Source organism: Gopherus evgoodei, chromosome 13 (assembly GCF_007399415.2).
Source record: "Gopherus evgoodei ecotype Sinaloan lineage chromosome 13, rGopEvg1_v1.p, whole genome shotgun sequence".
Taxonomy (NCBI): Eukaryota; Metazoa; Chordata; order Testudines; family Testudinidae; genus Gopherus; species Gopherus evgoodei.
In genome coordinates, this window is record NC_044334.1 from 6,370,349 (window position 1) to 6,394,804 (window position 24,456).

The 24,456-nt window shown below is 38.3% G+C and overlaps 1 protein-coding gene across 1 annotated transcript; it reads left to right on the plus strand.

Moving 5' to 3' along the window:
* Window positions 1-933: 933 nt before the first annotated feature.
* ZCCHC8 (zinc finger CCHC-type containing 8) lies at window positions 934-21,472 on the plus strand. Its single transcript, XM_030582570.1, has 14 exons — window positions 934-1,164; window positions 3,512-3,554; window positions 5,183-5,257; window positions 7,063-7,168; window positions 8,593-8,670; window positions 9,025-9,128; window positions 10,203-10,268; window positions 12,585-12,645; window positions 13,107-13,249; window positions 14,172-14,314; window positions 15,447-15,571; window positions 16,679-16,762; window positions 17,864-17,978; window positions 19,926-21,472. Exons 1-14 carry the CDS (start codon window positions 975-977, stop codon window positions 20,750-20,752), a joined length of 2,160 nt encoding a protein of 719 aa, XP_030438430.1. The 5' UTR covers window positions 934-974; the 3' UTR covers window positions 20,753-21,472.
* Window positions 21,473-24,456: the final 2,984 nt, after the last annotated feature.

Genomic DNA, 24,456 nt, shown 5'->3' on the forward strand with positions numbered 1-24,456 from the left:
GCAGATTACCTTGATGGGTCTGCCTGTGGCCTGCAGGTTGTCCTCTACTGTATTAAACCCCACATCTATACTGCTTCCTGCCACTTCCTTTAGAGCAGGGTTAGAAGCAAGTTTGGCCGATTTATGTGTGTCGTACTAGAAAAAGAAATTTAAGACATCATGCATCATGCACAGGGGAAAGTTGGATCTGAGAGCCTTTATTAAGTTCTTACATTTGTTATGCCAAAAACACTAGAAGGGTTATTTTTATTTATCATCTGCCAGAGATGTACACAGTACTTCTCAGAGAAATAGGACTGTTCCTTGCCCATGAACCTGCCAATCTACATGAGGGACAAGACAGACAAGTCAGATTATAAAATACAGGATGCAAATTAAGAAAATTGTGTTGCACTGTTTCACAGGTTTGTCACAGTAGTGCAAATTTTAACATTTCCTTCTCTGTGCCCCTCTAGGTTTTCCCTTTACTCATGCTTACAGCCAGTTAGTTGTTGCCCAGTGCATGGGGTTCCAACGTTTTATCCAAAAGAGAGACACCTCCTGTGGTTCTTGCCTCCACTTTGGAGGTTGCTGTGAGCTGCACGTCTCAGGGAATCTTCAAATCCAACCCAAATCATCCCCTCTGGACTACAAATCCCAGCATACAATGCGCCTCCGGGACCCTAGTATGGAGGGGGGCTAGAAATCCCAACATGCAACGCTCCTTTTTGCTTTTAACCCCCCAGGGTCTCTAATACTACACTGGAAAGCGCCGTTGGCCTATAAGCCGCAATGATTAAGTTGTGCTGTTGCATGCCGGGATTTGCAGTCTTTGCAGGCCACCGCCACTCTACGGCGACGAGTCCGTTCCGGTTGGAGATCCCGCTTTGCCTCCCCTCCCCCACCCTCCCTTCGCGCTGTGAGTGGCTGAGGTGGCCGTTACCTCTGCCCTTTGCCCCTTGACCGACCTCCCCCGCTTCCTGCCGCAGCCTAAGATGGCGGCTGAGGTGGACTTCGGGGATCGCGAGCTCTTCGAGCAGCTAGACGGTGACGAGGCGGCCGCCCCGACGGCGCAGCCGCTCCACACCCGCTTCGAGGAGGATGAGGAGCTGGAGGAGGCCGGGGAGGCGCTGCGAGAGCGGCTGAGGGACTCGGAGGAGATGGTGCGGCAGCTGCGGTCCGAGAATATCCTGACTGGAGGGATCTGGGCCTGGGCAGGGAATAGCCCCAACCGCGGTCTACTTTCGCCCATGACGTTGAGTCCCTTCCGGCGCAGCCTCGGTTCCTGCTTCTCCGGGGCCAGGACTGCTGGGTTGAGGAGTCTCTCAGGCCCATGAGGCACGAAACCTTTCAGCTCTTCTACTGCCTCCCGAATAGGGTGACCAGACAGGAAGTGTGAAAAATGGGGATGAGGGTGGAGGTGGGGGGATAATAGGCTCCTATATAAGACATAACCCCAAATATCAGGACTGTGCCTCTAAAATCGGGACATCTGGTCACCCTACCTCTTACCTACTGCTGGGGTGGTGGCAGGGGTCTCTCCCTCTTCCCCCCCCCCCGATGAACGTGGTCTCTGCTTCACTGGGGTGGGAGGCTTGCTACTCAGTGATCACTGAGTCTAGTTTGGGTTTTGCATGTGAGTTCTGCCACCCCAGTCAGGTTGTGGTGATTTTTGTATGGATGGGTCTGTCATCTGGGCAATAACATAAAGTGTGGCTTGATGAACTGTTTAAAAATCTCCTTTAAAAAAAAAGTGATCCTAACTCAGATCATCATAGTTTGAAATAAGTCTATTTCCAAGGATATTGGATGTTAGAGTAAAGAAAAGTCACTGACTGGTCTGAAGAATGAGGAGTACTTGTGGCACCTTAGAGACTAACAAATTTATTTGGGCATAAGCTTTTGTGGATTAGAACCCCCTTCATCAGATGCGTGGAGTGGAAAATATAGGAGCAGGTATAAATACATGAAAGGATGGGGGTTGTCTTACGAAGTGTGAGGTCAGTCTAATGAGAAGTCAATTAACAGCAGGGTACCAAAGGAGGAAAAATAACTTTTGAAGTGGTAATGAGAGTGGCCTACGATTTTGAGGCTGTTTCAAGCTTTGACCATGTAAAAGATTGTTTTTAGTTTGAAGGGATGGATGCAATGCTCTCCTTGTTCTGATTTTTGTTTTTTTAATGTGTGTTTGGGTTTTTTTTTTTACACTTTCTAACTTTATGTAAGCCCAAAAAATGGTAAGCCAGTAACTTGAAGAGCAATTATTTTTAGATGTATTTTAAATGAAATAGTTTTTGTGCAATCCTTTCATCATATGAGGGTGAAAGATGGGGGGTTTGTTTTTTGGTTAGTTAAAAATTGTTTAACTATCTAAAATGAGAAGGCTCTCATTCATCAAATGAAACAGGGTTGGCAGGTCTGACTTCTTCATCCTCTCTGCCTTTGAGTTTTCAGTTTTTGCTTTTCCTGGTGGAAAGATTTGGATTCTTGATCATCTTGTGTTACCACTAAAAATGTGTAAATGAGATGGAAAGTGTATTTAAAAAACAACTTTTCTCTTCAACCTATTTGTTTTCCAGAATAAAGGAAAGCACCAGTAAGCATTCCATAGTTCAGAGTTTAAAAATCCATTTTTATGTTGAATTTTAAACCAGAATAAAACCCGAGTCTTGCACTGCATCCCATGTTACCAGTGTCTCAGATGTTAATTTGTTTTTAAGCACGGTGACAACAAAGTGGACTTGGAAATGCTCTTTGTAGCTAAAGTTTTATTCTCATGTTTTGTTTAGTCTAGCTACGAAGTGTTTTTTGACACTTTCAAACTGTGAAACTGCTGGACTGAGTATAGTGTTTGGCGTTTCCTTTTAAATTATTATTTTTTTCCTTTTGTGCGGATGAAGGTGTTTGTGGAAGAAATAAGTGTACCTGAGCCAAATGTGACTGTTAGTCCTATTTGTATTTCTTAATTTATTCAGTGCATTTGTCTTTGTATGGTGGGTTTTTTAATGATGATCCCTTTTTGGTTCTTTAAATTTCTTTTTGTAAGTTATAGTTTTAGACTTGAACTTGTCCATATCTTAGTTCTCCATTTAGTTCTGACTTTCCCTGCATTGCTTTTTCTCCCTATAATGCTGGCTTTGGTCAGTTTTGTTTGAGTAATTTTAACTATAGGTTCTGCCATGGGAGTGCTGTGTCATCCAGAGTAGATGCCTACCAAGTAGGGACAAAATACCATCAGTAACAGAACCTTTCTGTAGTGCATACTGCGAGTTACTGTTTGTAAAGAGACAGTTTTCCCTCTTTTATCCTGCTTTTCATGCTCACTTTGTTCTAGCCCTCTAAATTCATTTTTTTTTGGTTGGTGAGTTTATGAATGGTTTTATGCAGTGTGGTAAAGTAAGTGAAAGAGCCTAAAATCCTGTTTGCTGTTCAGGACAACTATTATAAGAGTTGATTCTTTCTTAAAGTGGTATACTTTGATTCTAAAGATTAATATATAGAGGAAACCAGTATTCCTTGACAAATAATTAACATCAAGAACTTAGAAGAAAACTGAAGATTCTGACACGACCAAGGTATGTTAATATTGGCTTTCCAAGTTGGAACATTAAGACAATTGTGTATTCTGGACATAAAATCAAACCATTAGGCCAACTTACAGCCACTGCAGCAATTACTGCAGTTTTTCATGTTCACACTACCCTCCTCCTATCGGTGGTACACGTCTTTGCCAGGCGTGCTTACACCAGGGGTGAAAGTAAGTTAAAGGACTTACTGGTGCGCCGGAGTCCTGAGCAGGGTTGTAGCCTCAACCGGAAGAGACAGGGCCTTTGAATCACCCCTGGAGTTACCAGCTGCAGAGGCGGCTGGGAGCCCCAGGGCTCAGATGCGATTTAAAGGGCCTAGGGCTCTGGCTTCTGCTACCACAATGCAATTCTGGGCTGTTTAAATCACCAATGGAACCCTGCGGCTGCTACCCTGGCATCTGGACTAGGGCACGGATTTAAAGGGCCTGGGGCTCCGATCACTGACGGGAGCCCCAGGCCTTTTAAATTGGCAGCCTGGGGAAGCTGGTCCAGTCCGGACTGGCTTACTTTCACCTTTGGCTTACACTGACTTAAGAGGGGTGTGTGAGGGGAAATGGGGGTTTGAGAGCTCAGGTTCTCAGCTCCCAGCAGCAGCCAGGCTCCAGGTGGAAGCTTGAGCTGAGAGCCCAGGATAGCAGCTGGAGTCCAGCTGGGAACTCTGCAGGATGCCCACAGCTCAAGCTCTTAGCACTGGGCAGCAAGGTTCCAGCTTTCAGCACTGCTGGGGCTCACAGCTGGAACACCCCCTCCTGGTCACGGAGTTGTCAGCCAGCCTGACAGCCAACAGGCAATGCAAGTAACACAGTGTCTATACAGGCACTGCATCACCTGAACTATGTTGACCTAAGCCTTATGTCTCTAGTCAATGTGGATTTACTATGTCAACATAGCGGGTGAGTTACAGCAGCAGGAGGAATGCTGTAGTGTGTACGCTTACATAGTTAGGTCGATGTAAGCTGCCTTAACATTTACTTGACTTTGTAGTGTAGACATGCCCTTAGTAATACAAGATCTAATCAATGAGTATATTTAACATAGACCCTTTCAGAGCACAGGTACTTGCCTAATCACCGTCTTATATACGAGCACCATGAACATATAAAATTCTCTTTTTTCTAGAAAAGGTTTCAGTTATTGTTTGTCTTTAAAATTATTGGGTTTCTGAATTGCCTGAGCACTCTGGACACTATCTTTGTGCATTCAGACTTCAATATATAGTATTTAAAGAAGTTTTATCTTTTTATATAAAAACTGTTGACATAGCCTTTAGGAAAATAGATTTCTTTGAAATTGAGTAGCAAGAATTATCAGATCTGATAATCACTTTGACCTGTTAGTATTTATTCAGTGAGAAATTTCTAATTTAATACATATATTTGTGATGTTCTGTCAATTTTGAGTTAAACTGCAGCCTGTTGTACCCAATGGAATGGGTGAAAAGCAAATGGCATTTGTTTTGGCCAAGCCTACCTGTGTCGCCGCCTTGGGGAAAGAGAGTCCCCTTGACTAGTGGCATTGCTGTGATAAAATGAGTGGGCTGCTGCACACACTGTTCCTGCAGAAAGGGGAGGAAAAATAATTGCACAGTAACTTTTCAGTATCTTTTTTTCTCCTAGTGGACTTTCAGTGGACAGTTCTAAGTTAGATGGACCTTTGTTACAGATTTTATTTATGAACAACATTATTTCAAAGTAAGTAACTTCCCATGCTAATAAAGTGTAAGTCCAATTCCCTTATAAGATTGCTGCTGTTTGGGATTTGTTAGTGTGCAACTGTGACATGTATTAACCAATCTCTGGCTGCGTTACAACAGCCTAATATAAACCTATTGTACCCTGGTTACTTATTCGGTTATAGCAAAATGTCTTTAATATCCTGATTCCAACTGGTATATTACTTTCATGTAAGCCTTTTTCTAAATATAATTTTCTCAAACACACACATACTGAGGTATGTTAATTAAATGGACACTGACAACTTGATGTTTTAAATTAATTTTTTTTAAAGGTGTTTGACAGAACATCCTTTAAGTTCTGAAATGAATGTTTAGCGCTTACATTTAGAAGGATCTCTTTTAGGTGGGCACAAGGTTGGCAATACAAAATATGCTCAAGCATACTTCTCCTTCCCTTCCTTTTTATGTACGTACCTGTCTGTTGCCCTTTTTTGTTTTCAGTTTCAGCTCTGCTGCTGCTTTAGTAATCACCATTTCGTAGGACCCAAGGAAAATGAGTCTAAGTTCCCCAGACCTCTGTGTTTGTGATAAGCTCATCTGTGAAACAGACTACGTACAAAGTGCTTTCAAATGCACAAAATGAACAAACTGAAAACTTTTCCCTCTAATTTCAAGTATAACAAGGGTTACTTTTAACAGTTGTATGTACATTTTCAGATAGAAATGTCACTTATTTAAAAGTTGTTTGTGTCCCTTTTAAATATAGCTGCTATTGTTTTGCAGTACTATAAATAACAGAAGGGTTAGATAAAAGTATAAAGCCATCAGGCATTTGGTTGTAAATAGGTACCAAAGGCTGAAATTTAGCATGCAGTCTAATATTACTAACTTCTTTGTTACTAGTATTGAAAAATTTTGAATGTTCTTTTTAATGTAACTTTGAAAAGGAATATTTTGAGATGTCACTAACTTATTTCTCATTTAAAACCATCATTAGACTTTTTCTCCTGTTCATATATATCACCTTTAAAAAGAAAACATATTTGGAAGAATCCATGAACTGATGCTTATCGTTTCTCTGTCAGTTTTAGAACAGCCAAATGAGTGGGAAAAGAAGTGTGAAGTATTGTAAAATCAGAAAAAGTTGTAGGGGAATAACTGTTGGGTCTATAGTATATTTCTGTTGTTTTGTTTTCCTTGTCCTATATCCTACTTGGAATCAGTTTTTGTAGTATTTTTATCCAGTTTAGTTTAAGCATTCTAAGCAGTGGGACTTGTACCACTTTCCTTGAGAAACTGGACTGTGGAATAGTTTCTCAAGTATAAAGTCTTTCCTGATGTTTAGCCAACATTTTACATTACTTATGCAAGTGTCTTTGGTAGTTACTTACATTGATTTATTATAAAATCAGATTTTTTTTTTGTTCTAATCTTGATCTACCTATGTGGCTGGATATGTGGCATCCAGTTCCATTTGCCTATGTTTAATTTCTACTTGTACTTCTACTTGGCTTTTTAATCTAGTTCTGAAATCCGCAATAACTATATTAAATAGCATAATACATTTGTATGTCTGTCTTTTCCAATTTATAGATGTGATATGTTGCTTGCTTTGGGGCAGCATGAAATTTAGATTTACAAGCTGTACCTTAAGATGTACACATCTAGCAATAAAAAGTTCAAGAATAAAATTCTTATCCTGAAGATTGAACAATTATACAGTGTTAATTATACAGTGTTCAAAATTTATAATTTCCATTTCAGGAATCCTTAAATACAAACATGCAGTCTGTTGTATTCTCTTATTTCTACCTTTTGCAGGCAGTATCATCAAGAAATTGAGGATTTTATTTCTAGTTTAGTTCAAAAATATGAGGAGCAGCAGAAAGCTGAACCAGAAAGAACCCACTTCAATGTTAAGCCTCAGGTATACAAGTTCAAAGAATATAGATCTTATCTGGACTACTGTGTGTAATTCTGGTCTCCTATGTTTAAGAAAGATTAATTCAAACTTGAACAGGTGCAGAGAAGGGCTACTAGGATTGTCAGAGGACTGGAAACCCTAATTTATGAGACAAGACTCAAAGACCTTGGCTTTTTTTAGCCTAGCCAAAAAGAAGGCTGAGGGAAGATATGATTGCTCTCTATAAATACATCAGAGGGATAAATACCAGGGAGGAGGAGGAGGGGTTATTTAAATTAAGCACCAATGTGGAAATAAGAACAAATAGTTATAAACTGGCTATCATCCAGTTTATGCCTGAAATTAGGCAAGGATTTCTAACCATCAGAGGAGTGAAGTTCTGGAACAGCCTTCTAAGGGAAATAGTGGGGTAAAACTTAACTGACTTAAAGAGTGAACTTAAGTTTATGGAGAATATGGTATGATGAGACTGCCTACATTAGCACATAGCTAATCTGCGACTGCTAGCGGCAAATATCTCCAATGGCTGGTGATGGCACACTAGATGGGGAAGGCTCTAAGTTACTATAGAGAATTCTTTCCCAGGTGTGTTTCTGGTGGATCTTGCCCACATCTTCTGGGTCTAACTGATCTCCATATATGTCATTGGGAAGGAATTTCCTCGGGGTCAGATTGGCAGAGATCCTGGGTTTTTTTTGCCTTCCTCTGCAGCATGGGGTATGGTCACTTGCAGGTTTAAACTAGTGTAAATGGTGGATTCTCTGTAACTTGAAATCTTTAAATCACATTTTGAGGACTTTGGTAACTCAGCCAGAGGTTATGGGTCTATCACAGGAGTTGGGTGGATGAGGTTCTGTGGCCTGCAATGTTCAGGAGTTCAGACTAGATGGTTGTGATGGACCATTCTGATCTTAAAGTATGAGTTTATAGAAACATAATGGTTTGGGTTTTTTTCCCCCAGTTTTTTTTGGTTGCAATATCACACTGCTAGTTTATCTGAATTACAGAAAGTTTTTTCCTACTATTTAAAAATGGTATATTTTTCTCAAATGTTTGGAAGGAGAATTCTTTGTGTCATGCAGATAGTTGATTAACTACCACTTCCTTTGGACTTTGAAGTGAAACAAGGCATTTCTCTTCACCTTCTCCTCCCAGCCATCCCAGAGGCTGAGCATGTTTCCTCCACAGCGTTCTCAGCCCATGACACCAAGGTTCTGGATACTAGAAATCAAAGCCATTTCACCTCTTGGGTTGTATACAGTATTACCACTGGCCTACAAGTCTCATACTTCATATACTAGCATGTGGTTAGTTTGTGTGTACATGGCAATAAAAAGCTGGAACCAGCAGTTGTAGCATCTGTGTTTCATTTGCAGCAATTAAGGAGTTTTTTATGTTTTGTTTTGTTTTTTGGTTTTTCATATTAGCCATCCAGTATTCTGTTGGAAGAGGACCATAAAGTGACAAGTTCTAATACAATAAAAAAAATTAAGGAAGCTTTCAGTGTAAGTTAAACTTTATATTCTTCACTGGTAGTTCCAAATAGTTCCAAAGTTCTATTCTTACTTTTAGTCCAAAATGTCGTCATAAAACGATATGCAAGGTTTTAGCAATGTAATTGATTGACTTTATTGGACTTCATGATGCTTTAGCTTCATACTTGAAAAATTTACCTATATGTACATTCAGAAGGCATGGAGGGATGTTTTGGTTATGTTTAAATCCTTTAATAGGTAATAAACTATTTTAACTAATTTTCGTACAACTAATTACAACATTTTGAAATATTAAAATACTGTGCTTTTCTAATATCAGTTAATCTGATTGAAATACTGACAATTTTCTGGCTCTTTCAACAGGTTGTAGGAAGTGTTCTATATTTTACCAATTTTTGTCTTGATAAACTGGGACAACCTATATTAAATGAAAATCCACAGCTGACAGAAGGATGGGAAATACCCAAGTATCCTGTTTAGTACAATGGAGTTCCTTTTTCTGATTATATAACCAAATAACACAATCAGACACAAAGTTGAGGTTAAAACTTTTTCTGCAATTTTTTTTTAAACTTCTAACTATGACAGTCTGCTGGGTCATAAGTGTTGTCTGAAATCAACTGAACTATTATTATTATTATTTCAAAGTTTTAAAGTAGTTGGATGATAGATGTCTCATATGGTTGATTTGTTCATTGAAGGAATCATGTTCTGTATGTATGAATGAATGAATGTTGCATTCCCGTAAACATGCTCTGCTGTCAATCCAAGAATTGTATTGGGACCACATGTCACAGGATCTGGAATGACTGCTTACTCCAGAAATCCTGGCTATTTGCTTCTATAAAGCAATTTATTTAAAGTGGTTTGGAGGGAGAGCTAACAAATCCTAAATGTACTCTGTGGTGTTTTGACTACATTTTTAACTACATCTTGAATTTTTTTCCGAGAAAATGAGTCATATTTAAACAGAGAATATTTTAGTCCATTTTTCCAGTTGCTCTCCAGTATTTGAGAGCCGGAACTTCTAGACTCTAAAGTTTTACATTGTTTTGTTTTTGAGTGCAGTTATGTAACAAAACCCCCTATGCTTGTAAATTACACTTTCATGATAGAGATTGCACTACAGTACTCATGAGGTGAATTGAAAAATACTATTTATTTTGTTTAATGTTTTTGTGCAAATATTTGGTATTTAAAAAATTACGAAGTGAGCACCGCACACTTTGTATTTTGTGTTGTAATAAAATCAATATACTGAAAATGTAGAAAAACATCCAAAAATATTTAATAAATTTCAATTGATACTCTGTTTAACAGTGCGGTTAATCGTGATTGGTTTTTTTAATCAGTTAATTTTTTTGAGTTAATCATGTGAGTTAATTGTGATTAATCGACAGCCTTACTTGAAACTTATTAGTGAGGATGCTCTTGTAGCTTAACCCCTGGGGACATTCTTCTGTATAAAGTACTATCACTGTCAATTAAAACAAGATTGAAATTCTGCTTTGTACAGTAGCAGTTCCTTATTGAAATCTAAGATACCAGCAAGTTTTCAGCCAGATTCTCTCTCTGGATGGGCAAGAAATACAAGTAAAAGCAAAAAGGTTTGTATTTATCTTAACTATGAAGTTTTTCAGATTAAAAATTTTAAAATGTGCATTGTGACTATTAAAGGGTCCAGTATGTGGGGGAATAAATTGCTTTTTATGGTCCTAAATTAAGTTAACAATATTGAATTTTGCACTAGAAAAGGTTTAGAGGTTGTTTGTTTGGAATACAGGATGCTCAAAAAAAGGCAGTCAAATTAATTTGTAAGAAAAATCTGTTTCTGAACTAAGTGGTTTTGTGCTTTGCTCTCTTTTTATAGCTAACATATTTTTAAATAATTTGCATTGATGTGCTATCACGTAGCCTTTGTTCTATGCAGAATTTTTTATTTGGTCTGTGTCTTCTCTGCATTTAGTAGAAAATGATCTTGGAGTAGTTTGTGTAGCCATTGTGAGGAAAAGTAGAATTACAGAAGAGTGGTCATTTTGGAAATTCTGGATAACCCTAGTCTGCCTAGTTTTTCCAGCATCTGAAATACCTTATTTCAAATGCAAATAGTAGGCATGGAGGCAAGTTCAGTTAAGCTTTTCTATAATCTACTGCATACTCAAGTGAAATATTACATTTTGAAAGAAAAGCGGAATTGCAACCGTGCTTCACTGTGGATACTTCTAGATGGTGAATAAAGTATTCTGAGAGAACAATTTGCATCAAATCTGTTTGAATCATACCTTCTGAGAAAACAAATATGCCTCCCACTTCTCCTTCAAGTCAGTCATTAAAAATGAACCCCTTTTAAGAGACTTTAAAACGTAAGTTGTCCTTAGGGTTGCCAGTTTTGGTTGGACATGTTCCTGGAGGTTTCATCACATGACGGTCTTTAATTTGAAGATTAATTCCTGAAGACTCCAGGACAATTGTAGAGGGTTGGCAGCCATGGTTGTCCTCTTTATTCACTCTCCCTTATCCTATTGGTAAAAGTGACTGCGTGCACATAGTGAATTAACTAATCATGTGCTTAAAGGGACACACAATTTAAACTTGGCCCAAATATTAAATCTTTTGAAAACCAGCCTTTTAAAAAATAAATATCAATAGAAACACTTCTGTGATTTAAAAAAAAAAATTCCAAGAACTGTTGTCTTTTAGACAAGTTAGTATTATCTTGTAGCATTTCAAACCCAAACACTGAAACACTAAGAATCTGAAAGTGAATCTGTGACAACAAACCAAATTTAAACTGGCTTCAAACTTAATTTTCGTAGATGAGAGAAATTCAAACCGTGAATTGAGCATATTAATAAGTAAATGAGATTTCTAAAATGTTCTCTTATAATAATAATCCAGAGTGGTGGTACGGCATCTGAAAATAATGGTTTACAGCATATCTATGAAGTTGATAGTGTCCTTTTAACTGAATCCTTCAACTACATCCCTTCTCTCCCTTCTCTTTCCCACCAGCCTTTGTGTTGCCCACAGGGAGTGTGGAAACTCCTTGTAAGTGGGGGATCAGAGGAGAGGTACTGAGACATGGCAGGTGGGGAGCTGGCTCCAGGCTGGGAAGGAGGACTCCAGGGTTCCCACTAGATCCATTCCAGCCCCTCCAGGTCCTGGTCCCCCACTTGATCCCAGGTGTCACCACAGCCTCTCCATCCACTCCAGGTCCTGCTCCCATCCCTTCAGCTGCCTCTCTAGTCCCAGGAAGTCCCATTCCCACCTCCGTGCCTCTTCCCCTCCCCCTGACATACATGAGTTCACATCGGGGCAGAACCCCCACAATACTTCCTTGCAGGGTTGATAGCCCCCTACACTCTGGTTGTCTAGATTGTAACATCTGTGGGGCAGAAACCTGACCTTACCTTGCAAGCTATTTGCAAAGCAGCTAGCACACTATTGACATTATACAAATAAGTCTATATAACTTTCGTTAAAAATACTTCAGGCAAAGGAAAGAGTTCTTTCATAGTCGCTATCTTCCTATGGGAACATAATCTAATTTCTGTCTGGAAATATTACTTACTTCAACTTTATCTTTTCAGTTTGTTTATTTTCTGCATTTGACAGTGCTTTGTGTGTCTTTCTCCATAATTAGTTTCTCGTTTTTCACCTGACCGCAACAAACATTTTTTTTAAATAGGAAAATGTGGTTTTTTGTTCTTGTTTTTGTTTTTAACTACAAAAATTGGGAGGAAGATGCATGTTTAGGTATAGTACACAGGTTACTTTACAGATTTCTTAGAACTGAATATATTTCAAGTTAATGTAAATCTCTGCATCTAATAGAATAAAGAAGAATAAATATGCACTTCAAAAGTACATTTTAAAGGGATAAACTTAGAATATAAATTTATTTTAGTGCTTTCCTTTAACAGGCCAAAACCTCATTGTTTCAATTGTGGTTCTGAAGAACATCAAATGAAAGAGTGTCCAAAGGTAAACTTTTCCTCAATATCCGAAAGATTGCCTCTGAGTTACCCAAAATGTATTTCAGTGCAACAGGACATTTGTGGAATCATGTTGGTCATGATCTTTTATTAAAGATCAATAACTGTGTGTATCTCAATCATACTTGTAACTTCACGGATTTAAATCAGTATTTTAAATGAACCTGTCATAGCATAATAGTTTGATCCCTTCTTTTTAAAGAAAAGTCTCTTTATATGTTTCTAGCTTTCCCTCTGAAGCTGGCAGATTTCTAAAGTACACTGGTTTCATTTTTATTATAACTTCCATTCAGTGGAATGATGAGCTGGCCTTGGTCTTGTGACATAAGATGTGTTCCATGCCCTTGATGTGTAACTTTCAGGCAGCTTTTAATAATTTGGTTTGGGTTGAGTGACTTGTGTGCTTAAATTGCAAGTTGCATCATGGTGAGTCTCTCAACTGTATTTAAGCCACGGAATGCTACCCGTATAAGTGAGAAAAGAAGAGAGTTCATGGAAGCCTGCGGTGAAGCAAGTAACCAGAACTTTCAGCAACGTTATCATGCGGACGAAGTAGAAGAGAGGTTTGGGAAGTTTAAACCAGGAATAATAAGGTATCTTCCCCCCTGTGACTCCCCCCTCTACACACGTTGATTGGATCACTGTACTTCTCTCACACATCAAATAACTTTTCTGCCATTTGTGATGTATAAAAGTTATCACTTACCGTATAATAATTCTCTTGGTAACTATATCTTCAGTTGCATTAAGACCCATTTTTGTAAATGTCTTAATGTGTTGATAAATTCCTCAAGTTTTCTTTTCATGCTTAACCATTAATCCTACCCTGTCCAACATTTCCCTGATCTAGCACCCTGTAGTGAAATGTACTGAGTCCTCAGGTTAGTCTTTTAATGAGGGAGACTATAAATATTTCTGTAGTTCCTGTGACCCTTTTTAAGGGTCATTTACAGTTCATGCTGGATTCAGGAAATTTTAAGCTTTTCATTTAAAAAAAAATATTTTTTCCATATAAAATATGGTTATCCCATTTAACAAGAAGACAGCACTTCAGTTTAATCTAGCTTTACAGGAAGGATGCCTTTTCCTATGCAGATTACCTTAAAGGTTATGAATTTCATCTCTCAAATCCAGAAATGAATTGTGGCTCTCGTAGTAGAAGTAGCTTTCTAAGATATAGATTTAGTCATACATCCATTTATTTGCATTGTACAGGCAAGTTAATGTTAGAATGTGAACTTTAGCGTTCTAATTTTCTGATTTGTCATTTAACTTTGTAATCTTTAACATTAATGTAGTTCTGCATCTAATATAATAATTCAAATAGATATTGTAAGGGATTAACTGTACAAGGTATACAAATGAAACAACTTTAATTTTTGTTCTCTAGAAGGTGACTCTTTTATAACTAGAAACTTTTGTAACTGAGTATCTTAATTTTAAATCAACTAAAAGTCTTAAAATATATGACAGTGTTTATAGAGGAAAAAAATCAAAAATAATCTTCCTATCTAGTGAAGAACTTCAAGATGCGCTTGGTGTCACAGATAAGAGTCTTCCTCCATTTATATATCGCATGCGCCAGTTGGGTTACCCCCCAGGTTGGCTCAAAGAGGCTGAACTGGAAGATTCAGGACTTGCACTTTATGATGGAAAAGGTAAGTAGTATGCAGCTAGGAAAGCCTAGCTGACTGTAGAGGTAACACATTCCCTTCCTACTTAAAGGAAGAATGAAACTACTGAATTCTTAAATATACAAGTTTGCCAGTTGCTTGACACTGACTGTGGGTTATAATTAAGGCTAAGATTTTTGTCATAGTTATTTTTAGTTAAAATTCATGGACAGGTCATAAGCTATAAACAAAAATTCACAGAAGCAGTGACCTGTCTGTGACTCTTGCTGCTGCGGCTCCATAGTGCTGGGAGCTGCAGGGTTCCCTCTCTCTCCCTCCCACCCTAAATTGTCCAATTCTGAATGTGTTAAAAGCAGATGGAGGATATTCCTAGTTTATAAGGATTTTAGTTGGTTTTAAAATTTCAAACTGTGGTGCTTCCTGATGAAATTTCATGAGAAAATGTCCATTTTAGTACTAGTTTTAATTCAGTGGCTGGCAGCAGAAAAACTATAATTTCTGTATAGATATTCTGAAAATACTAATATTATTCTCCTTCCCCTCTTTCCTTGTTCAACTTTCTTGTTGCGGAGAAACACTCTTTTTCCACATAAGGAAACCCAAGACTATTAGTGGGGTGGTTAAGTATCTCACTATTAAGGAGATAGCCCAAAGAGAACAGTATTGGAACATTACCAGGGTAAATTGAAATAGGAAAGTTGAATAAGCAAAGCTGATTCTTAACCCTCTTGTGTAGCGCGCCACTCTTCTTCTCTCATCTGCCCTAGCTATGCCAGTTCCTTGAGGTAATGAAGACAGACTCCCACAGCCGAAAAAAAGCAACAATTTCCAGACCTATCTTAAGTCCATGAGTTTAAAGAACACAAGCTGGTGACACAGAACATAGGATCAAACAGCAGATGTAATGTTCCAGAGCCAAATTCTGCAAGGATACCAAAAGTAGAGTTGCAATACTGCTCCGGCTTTAGTTGGGACTTCAGTGGAAGCTATGCACACATCTAATGAGAGAATTTGCCACTGTATTCCTGCTACATTGGTTGCAAGCCTTTTCTCTAGACTGTGTTTCAACTTTGCAGCCTGTTGTCTTTCTGCTGCAATGTTTTCTGTAACTTTCTTCCTCAGGAGCAATATTAACATTTATGATACTTTGTTATAGATGCTACTGGTGGTGATACAGAAGATGAAAGACCCTATCAACAAAACAAATGTGTCACTTATGATGTCTCTAAGTTAATAAACTATCCAGGCTTTAATATGTCTACTCCAAGTGGGATCTCAGATGTAAGTGTATATGCTACACACGGTGTGTTATTCTAAGACAAAAACATTAACTACTTGTAGATTATTTAAACCTTGATGGTCAGCTGCAAATAAGTTTGATTTCAATCATCCATGATATCGGGGGTGAGGAGGGAATAAGTATTTAAAAGTTAATTAAGATCTCTGAAGAAACCTGTGCAATAAAGAGTCTATCTGGACTTTTGCTGATTCTAGTAAACCTCCAGGAGGCTGCTATTAATGTGTAATGCTGCTTATTTCCACTATGAGATCGGAGCATATGATACTGTACCTATGCTGATATTCAGATTTTCACTTAAATCCCAATATTTTTCAAAATAAAGCTGAATGCACATTCATATGAATCTAAATTTTCCAAATGTAAGAAGTGTTCTCGAAATATGAATGTTACCATAGCCGTGCTGTACCATATAATATTTATCTTTGCTAAACAAAAACTACATCAAAAGCATGTCTCAGGAATTGAGATGCACAAGTTCAGTAATGCATCTTTTTTAACACTTGAACAAAATGGGATAGATTAAAAAACCAGTTAAATAGGCACCTGTTGAGCCTTGGTATTGGAAGGTGCCTTCAAGAATTTTCTATTCCTTACACTGTTTTCTGTCTGGTGGTTAGTGGCCTCTTAATGTAGCTTTTCCTCAGTTTTCTTTGTTTTGAATGTATTGTCATAGATTTTAGCGTAACTATTACTAATAATTTGGAAGACTTTTTATTCAAGTTGTAGCTCTTTATGTTCACTTTTTCCTCCTGAGGTAAATTTTAATAGCTGCACTACAAAGTTTGAATAAGAAGTTTGCAACAAAATGGCTAATAAATCTCATTAAAGTGGTGCTGTGGTTTCTTGCCCAATGTAGCTCTTTGCAGCAGACATTTATATTCGCAAGTTGGAATGGAGCTCATATTTTTGCTAAAAATTCATATTTAGGGTTCTTCCTCCTTCCCAGTTAAATAAATTTCTGACTGGAACATTTACTAATCTGTCCATATCGTGTGTTATAGTTGCGTGTGTTATAGTTGCATGTGCATTGTTAGCCACAGCTTACTGAATGCCCAGCTTTATTGATGGTGTTTTTTTTTTCCCTATAGGAATGGAGGATATTTGGTTCCATACCCATGCAGCCATCTCAACAGAAGGACATTTTTGCTAGCTACCTTTCTAATTTTCGAGCGGTGAATATATTTGTGTTATGTTTGGATACAAAAAATTGGAGAAATCATGTATTTCTGTTTTGGTGTTACCAGTTGTCAGTGGTCTCTTGTATACACCTCCAACTTTGGCCAAAAATGGCTAATAGAGGGTATTGGGTTTTGGTGTGAAATCTTGAGGTTTTCATCAGTACAATAGCTAAAAACAGGTTGTGAGACCAGAGGGTAGCCCTCTGAATAAACCATTACTTTTGTCCATATCCTTTTTAAATCTTTTGGGCCACTTGTTTGATGTCAAAAACCACCATCTAATAAAACAACTTAGACTCTTTCTCTTGTCTGAGCATCTACTGAACCCAGTGCAAAAAAACTCTAGTTCATAGTTTGTAGGAACAGTTAGCTAATTCCATTTGGATATATGCCTTAATTTAAATTTTGTGCAGACTATGTCCAAGTTATCTAAAAGTCCACTTTATAGTTAATTAACACAGGCATGGTTTCAGATATTTCATGGTTGAAGAGCTTAATACTATGTTTGCAGGACATGTGTGGCAACCTTGTTACATAGCTTTCTCTGATACCTTAATGTAAATGTTTAATTCCAATCTAGTGTTTCTTGCTTCAAGCAAGAAACAGTATGTTTAATTTCAAGTTTCAGTTTCGTATTTCTTAAGCTGGAAGTACGTTACAATTGACAAGACTTTTTTTATGGGGATTGAGAGTAAAGCATTGAGTTGTTCTACAGGTAATTAAAGAACAGTTTCTGTGAGATTGCTACAAAGGAAATGTCCCGTTCATATGACATGGTGGCTTCAAGAGATCTGGGTGGGTAAGCATGGAGAAAAGGGGTATCCTTGAGGCTCTTACAGGGATGCAGACAAAATCCATTTCTCCTTCACCACTGAAACTAAACACGATTGCTTTTTTTTCATTCCATTACATTAAACCTCTCAAGTTTCTCTGACACCTGAGTGTTTTGCTTACAAAATGGACCCTCTCAAATTGAGATCACTGAGGACTGTAATTAGTATTTTTGTAGCAGGGAATATTGCCGCCTTATATCACATAATAGTACCTTTTATAATACTAATTTATATTCTATTTTCCTGGCTAACTTTTCCTCAGCCAAGTCCAAAATCTAGCAATAAAAGGTCTGCATATCCATCAAGTTCTCACAATTCAAAGAAGGTAAAAGGAGACAATTCAGCAGTATCAGTAGCTGACATGGACATGGATTCTGGTATAGTTTTTCTTTTTTTGCAATTATGATTTTATACTTTCAGAATAACTCACTCCTTACTCTGTAGTGAAGTGTGGACTTCAATTACAATACATGGTTATCAGTATTTCAGTTTGTATTACATTATATTTTAACTGTACTGCTAAAATAGAGAGCTAACTGTATTTGTCAAATGCTTGTATTATTTTGGATTATAATTGGGCTTTCTGTAATTTACCAATATTCTTCGTCAGAGTATTTTATTCTGTGTTGTAACAGAGAGGGCTATAGCTCAGCCCAAGAGAAGTGGACTCTTTAGGTTGCCACTCTCAATCTAGACCAGGTCAATAGTGACAATTATTACTTGGGTCACAGAATAACCCACAGAAACATGAGTTGATACCATCCAAATTTTGGTGGACAAGTATTCTCGCTACAGCTGATGCCCTTGTTGGTATTTTCAGAAGAGACCAACTGTCAAGTGGGCATATAAATTGAATTGCCTTTCACCCTTCAAAGTGAGAGAAGGCACAGGAATCGTCCAGTGATCTGGACATTTAGTTTAGGGCTTGGGAGATCTGGGGTCAAGTCTTTCCTCTACCATAGATTTCCAGTGTGATCTTGGGCAAGTCACTTCTCTTTTTTGTACCTCAGTTACTCATCTTTAAAATTAGGATTATAATATTTCTACCTCAGAGTGATGTTGTGATGATAAATACATTAGTGAGAGGTTGTTAGGTACCTCTTTGGACCCCCATTACTGTAGTCTAAGGTAGGCAGAAATGGCACAAATTGGGAACGAGGGCCAAGGAACCTTGTACTGCAGCTACCTGCTCTGTGGATAAACTGTTTAGTCTTAGGGCTGTCACTCTTGCACTCTTCTAAATCCACCTCTTAGAATTAGGGGGTGGGAAATTACACATTATTTTAAAATAAATGTGTATTACCTGATTATAAGTTAGTTTGAACAAAGAAAATTCCCATAATAGAAACAGGATTAAAAATATACTCTCCAAGCTAACATGTTTTTTGTGTTGTACATCAATATACCATATAAGAAAGCTGGGAGGCAAAATCTAAATCAGTGAAACAATTTGTTTTCCTAGTTGTCCCGAGATTTTTATGGCAGACTTAATCAACTGGGTTTCCCATCCAGGGAATTCTCTAACTTACTATTTACAGATATTTTATATTTACTAAAATAATAAATTTGAAGGGCTAATGTTTAAAAACAAGAATACTGTTTGTATATCACCAACAGCGTGTTTGACCCCGAATAAGCCCCAAAGAGAGTTACCTGATCTGAAGACTTAACAGTTTTTAAAAGAAGCAAAAATAAACTGTAGTAGAAAATTCAGAGGAAGGAGCTAAATTCAAATTTTTATTATTAATTGTTCCATTCTTACAACTTGTGGGCATTGCAACAGAAGTGATATTTTTCAGAGGAATTAGAATGAGGAAAGCTTTAATGGCTGTTAAAAAGACCAGAAAACTTTCTTCTTTAAATATTCTAAAGTCAAATTTGAGAATGATCTTCTATAGCAGTTCTCCCAGCTGCCCTTCTGGATTCCCTTGAACTGAAGAGGGAATTTCCATACACCTTGGAAATCTTTAAGGTTTGGCTTCGAACTTTGTTCAGTATTATCCATATTTAAGAGCATTTAAAAATGCAGCTTTTAAAGCAGCCATCATCGTTCCCTCTGGAATCCAAAATGACAGATTTAGTATGGCAAGTTTCAAGGATACTGGGACATGCAGAAATTTGTTAAGCATCAGGATAGGCTTTTCAGCTGATATGGCTGTATTTCTCCATAAGCTGATGCTTGGGTTCAAAAGGCTGAGAACATAAGTTTACTGTCTTTAACCAAATAATACATTTTAGATTTGAAAACTGATTAAAAGTAGGGTAAGGTAGGAATTCAGGCCTCAGTACTACTAATGGAGATTTATTTAATCTTCTAATTTTAGATTTGGAAATGCCACACAGTTCTCTAGCTTATGACAGTTTTCAGTTCCAACCTCCACTGCCACCTGGGTCTCCATCGATTGCAACTCCACCCCCATTGCCACGAGGAACTCCTCCATGTACTCCACCCAACTTCACATCCCCTCTGCCTCCAGCGCCTACTGCCTCTCTTTACAGGAATAGTCCAGCATCAACGCCTTCCAGTGACTCTGCTCAGCCAGGAGTGGGGGATTCAGCCATGGATGAAGATACTTTGACCCTAGAAGAGCTTGAGGAGCAGCAGCGATTGATTTGGGCTGCACTAGAGCAGGCAGACAGTACAAACAGTGACTCGGATATACCTGCTGAGACACCTTTAACTGGAAACTCTGTTACATCATCCCCATCTAGGAATGAACTGGACATTGTTCCAGAAGGAAGAACATCTGAGAAGCTGGTTGGAATGGAAATTGGGATTTCAGACACTAGTATGCAGATATCCAGAAATGAACATTCTAAAAGTGATCCTAATTCAGGGGATGGATTGCTTGACCTAAAGGAAGGTGACACTGATCATGTGGATTCTGAAGGCATTCTGGAGAACAGCATTATAGGCTCAAAATGTGAGGTTAACAATGGAGGAAATGAAGGTGTTACTCATGTGATCACTAGTACTGAATCGTCTCCAAAAAATTCAAATCCTGTTCCTGACATGAGCAAGTTTGCGGCAGGAATAACACCATTTGAGTTTGAAAATATGGCAGAATCAACTGGTGTTTATCTTCGAATACGAAGTGTATTAAAGAATTCCCCAAGAAACCAGCAAAAAAACAAAAAGGCTTCAGATTAACTTGTCTTCCTTTAAGGTTTTATGGTGCCCCTAAAAGAAACTTAAAGTATCCACCAAATTGGATAATCTCGTGCCCTTTTTGTGAAAAACTTTTTAGTAGTTAAGAGTGGACTAATAATTCTTCTGCATTCTTCCCTAGAGGGTTTTTTTATTTTATTTTATTTTTTTAAGTTCATGCAGGGCTTCCATTTGACCAGGACCAATGTTGACCATTCAGTATATGAGAACTTGACTAAATGAAAACCTTCCACTAAGGGATGTAAGGACTATTGATTTATTTGTTCAGCATATTTTACACTCTTATATACATGAAACTCTTAAAACAGTGAGTCATTGGTTGCTGTTTAATATTTAGGTTAAGATTTATACTATCGTTAATAGTGAGTTTCAGGTGGATTGGTGGTTTTTATCTGTTTGTACATTAGTCTGCTCTTTCTACATTTTGCTAATTATCCTGTAGATAAGTTTAATATATTACAGTTTTTAAAAATTCCAATATTTTAAAATGTTCCACATGAAAAGTCCTGGCAATCAAATGGGAATAATCAGGGATGACCAGCATTATCCTCACCACTTCGGATTTTTTTATAAATTAACTATGGGTCAATTTTTAAGCACCACTTCTACCTTTTGTAACATCATTCTTTATGTAAACTTGCTGTACATACCTGTTCATTTGTGTGTACAGAGGTTTAATAAATGAGTTTTCATATAAATATTTTCAAAAATGGTTGATTCTCAAGCATCAAAGTTCCAGTAAGAAACTTGTTATTACAGCTGCTTGTCTGATTTAATTTGTCAAGTATGTAAATTATTATACATACTTAGAAAAATATGTTGAAATATGAGAATTAATATAGTTTAGAAAATCTCTGAACTTGTGCTTTTGCCATAAAATACATTTTTAGTTGTTTAAGTAATTACTTAAAATCATAGCGTTAGAAGGAACTGCAAGGGTCAGCTACTCTAACCCCCTGCCAAGATGCAGGGTTTGTTGTATCTAAACCTGAAGAGGGCAAACTACTGCCCACAGGCCACATCCGGCCCGTGGGACCATCCTGCCTAGCCCCCGAGCTCCTAGCTCAGGAGGCTAGCCCCCGGCCCCTACCCCGCAGCCTCAGCTCACTCGCTCCAACACAGTGCTCTGGGCCGCGGGGCTGTGAGCTTCTGGGGCAGCACAACTGCAGAAACTCCCCTGACCTGGTGCTCTGAGCTGCGTGGTGGCGGCGGCGGCGGCGGCGTGGCCCGGCTCCAGCCGGATGGCAGGGCTGTAGTGCAGCCAGCCACCAGTGCTACAGGTAGCGTGGTAAGGGGGCAGGGAGCGGGAGAGTTGGATAGAGGACAGGGGAGTTCGGGATGGTGGTCAGAGGGTGAGAGTGTGGATATGGGTCAGGGGAGGAACGGGGCTCCAAGGGGGCAGTCAGGAAGGGGGGCGGAATTGGATGGGGTGGCAGGATGGGGTGGCAGGGGGCTGTCAGGGGACAGGGAGAAGGGGTGGTTGGATGGGGCAGGGATCTGGGGTTGGCCATCAGGAATGAGAGGAGGGGTTGGATCTGGGGGCGGTCAGGGGACAGAGCAGGGGTATGTGGATGGGGCAGGGGTCCCAGAAGGGCCATCAGGGAACAAAGTGGGTTGGATGGGGCAGGAGTCCAGGGGCAGATAGGAGGTGGGGGCTAGCCCACAACCCCCTCCCCTAACTGGCCCTTCATACAATTTACAAAACCCAGTCTGGCCCTCAGGCCAGAAAGTTTGCCCGCCCGTGGTCTAAACTATCCAAACCAGATGGTTATCCAGGCTCCTTTTGAAAACTTCCAATGAAGAAGCTTCCACAATTTCCTGAGGCAGTCTGTTCCATTGTCCTACTGTTCTTACAGTTAGGAAGTTTTTCTTGATATTTAATCTAAATCTGCTATGCTGTAGTTGTGAACCCATTGCCTCTTGTCCTGCCTTCTGTGGCTAAAACTACTTAAATAGTTTAGGTGTAAAATTGTCATAATTTTTAGGAATGTCTTCTGGATTATAAGTAACTCTAAATTCTCTTTAATCTACTGTTTATCACTAAGATCTTTTTTTTTTTTTTAATCCTTTTTATGAAGGATCTATGGATGGATTGGCTGGGCCTTATTGCAGTACTGCCAGTAGAAGGAGCCCTTAGATAGCTAGCCAAAGCTTTTGTTAACAGTTCATCAGTGCTGGCAGTGGGTTTGTTCTATTTAAATGCAGGATAGAAAAATAAGTTGCCAAGTAAGAAAGATGAACAGAGGAAGCAACTTTTTATTTTCAAGACTCTTTGAAGCTATTTCAAAAAGAGGAAGAAGAATGCAACTTGGATACTAATATTAATGATTTTGTTTTAACAAATACTAATCAAAGGTGCTGACAGGAGCTTTGGAGCCCACAGTCCTCCACCCACAGAACAGGTACAGAATAAGCAGTAGCAGTGCAAGATTTCCAGACCACCCTTTGAAGTGTGAAATAGCTTTTCAGTTTGAAACACTTCTAAATATTTTTACAGTCAAAGATTTTTAAAATCCAAAAAAAATGGGCTGAGTTAGTATTCCTGTATAGAAATACAATGCCCTTCTGGAAGATTTTCTTTACTAGGGAGGACACAATAGGAAGAAGTTTGTTTGGACTTATCAGTGCTATGATTGGGCTTGTTTAGCTGTGGAAAGAAATAATAAGTTAGCATTTGCACTACGTTAAAATGTTTGAAACTCAGTGATTTATTTCTGAACTTTTGACCTTGCCGGGGGAGGGTGGCTGGGTGGGTTATAGAACAAGAGAGACTTTATGCTCATATCCTTTCCTAAATAGATAGTTCCTTACTGAGGGCTGGATTCTGCCTGACTCACATGCAAATAATGCAGCACAAGGTATGAGGTAATCGAGACGTGTAATGTCCACACCTTGGGTGTGTTGAGGCACTTATGCCTTTGAACATTCACTTGCCATTTTTTAATCCCTCCCCACACCTGAAAGGCATTTTATAGCACTTGTGAAATTATTTTACTTTAACATGTGTGGCCTAATTTTACAGGCATATGTATTTTATTTACTGAAACTTGAAGTGTTTTTTAAAATTGTTTGAACTATACTTAAACAACCCTTGAACACTATTTAGCCTTTTAACTATATATACTGTATGTCCACAATAAATCCATTGTTCCATTTTTTAACAGCTCAGAATAGAAAATTATTCCATAAAAGATAAGTTGAATTGGGAAGAAAGTGGAATACAACTGTTAATTCTGCCTCTTGTTTTTAAGGGCGTTGAAAAAACCATTTTGAGGCTAAAGTTAAAACACATTTTTTTACACAAGCTAACCTAGGAGTAAAGCTTCAGAATCTTATGAATAATCTCTTCTACAGGATTTATTAATTCAAAAAGAAAATAGTTAATTTATCTTTTTTAAAAACTACTTAAAATATGAAAAGGCAGCTTGTGTAGTTTAACACTTTTCTATCCACTGCAAAGAAGCGTGTTTGATAGACTGAAATTGCTCTTCATAGGTTTTATTTGTTTTTCAAAAGCTTTTCTTAAACTCATTACAAACCTCTAGTTATTCAGGCTGAGTTTACTACATTCACTCCAACTAGCAGGGTTTTTTCCATCTTCTCTGATAGTTGAAGTATATGGCAAGTGATGTCAAAATTGAATACACACTTAGATTAAAACCCACACCATCTGATTAACTCAATTT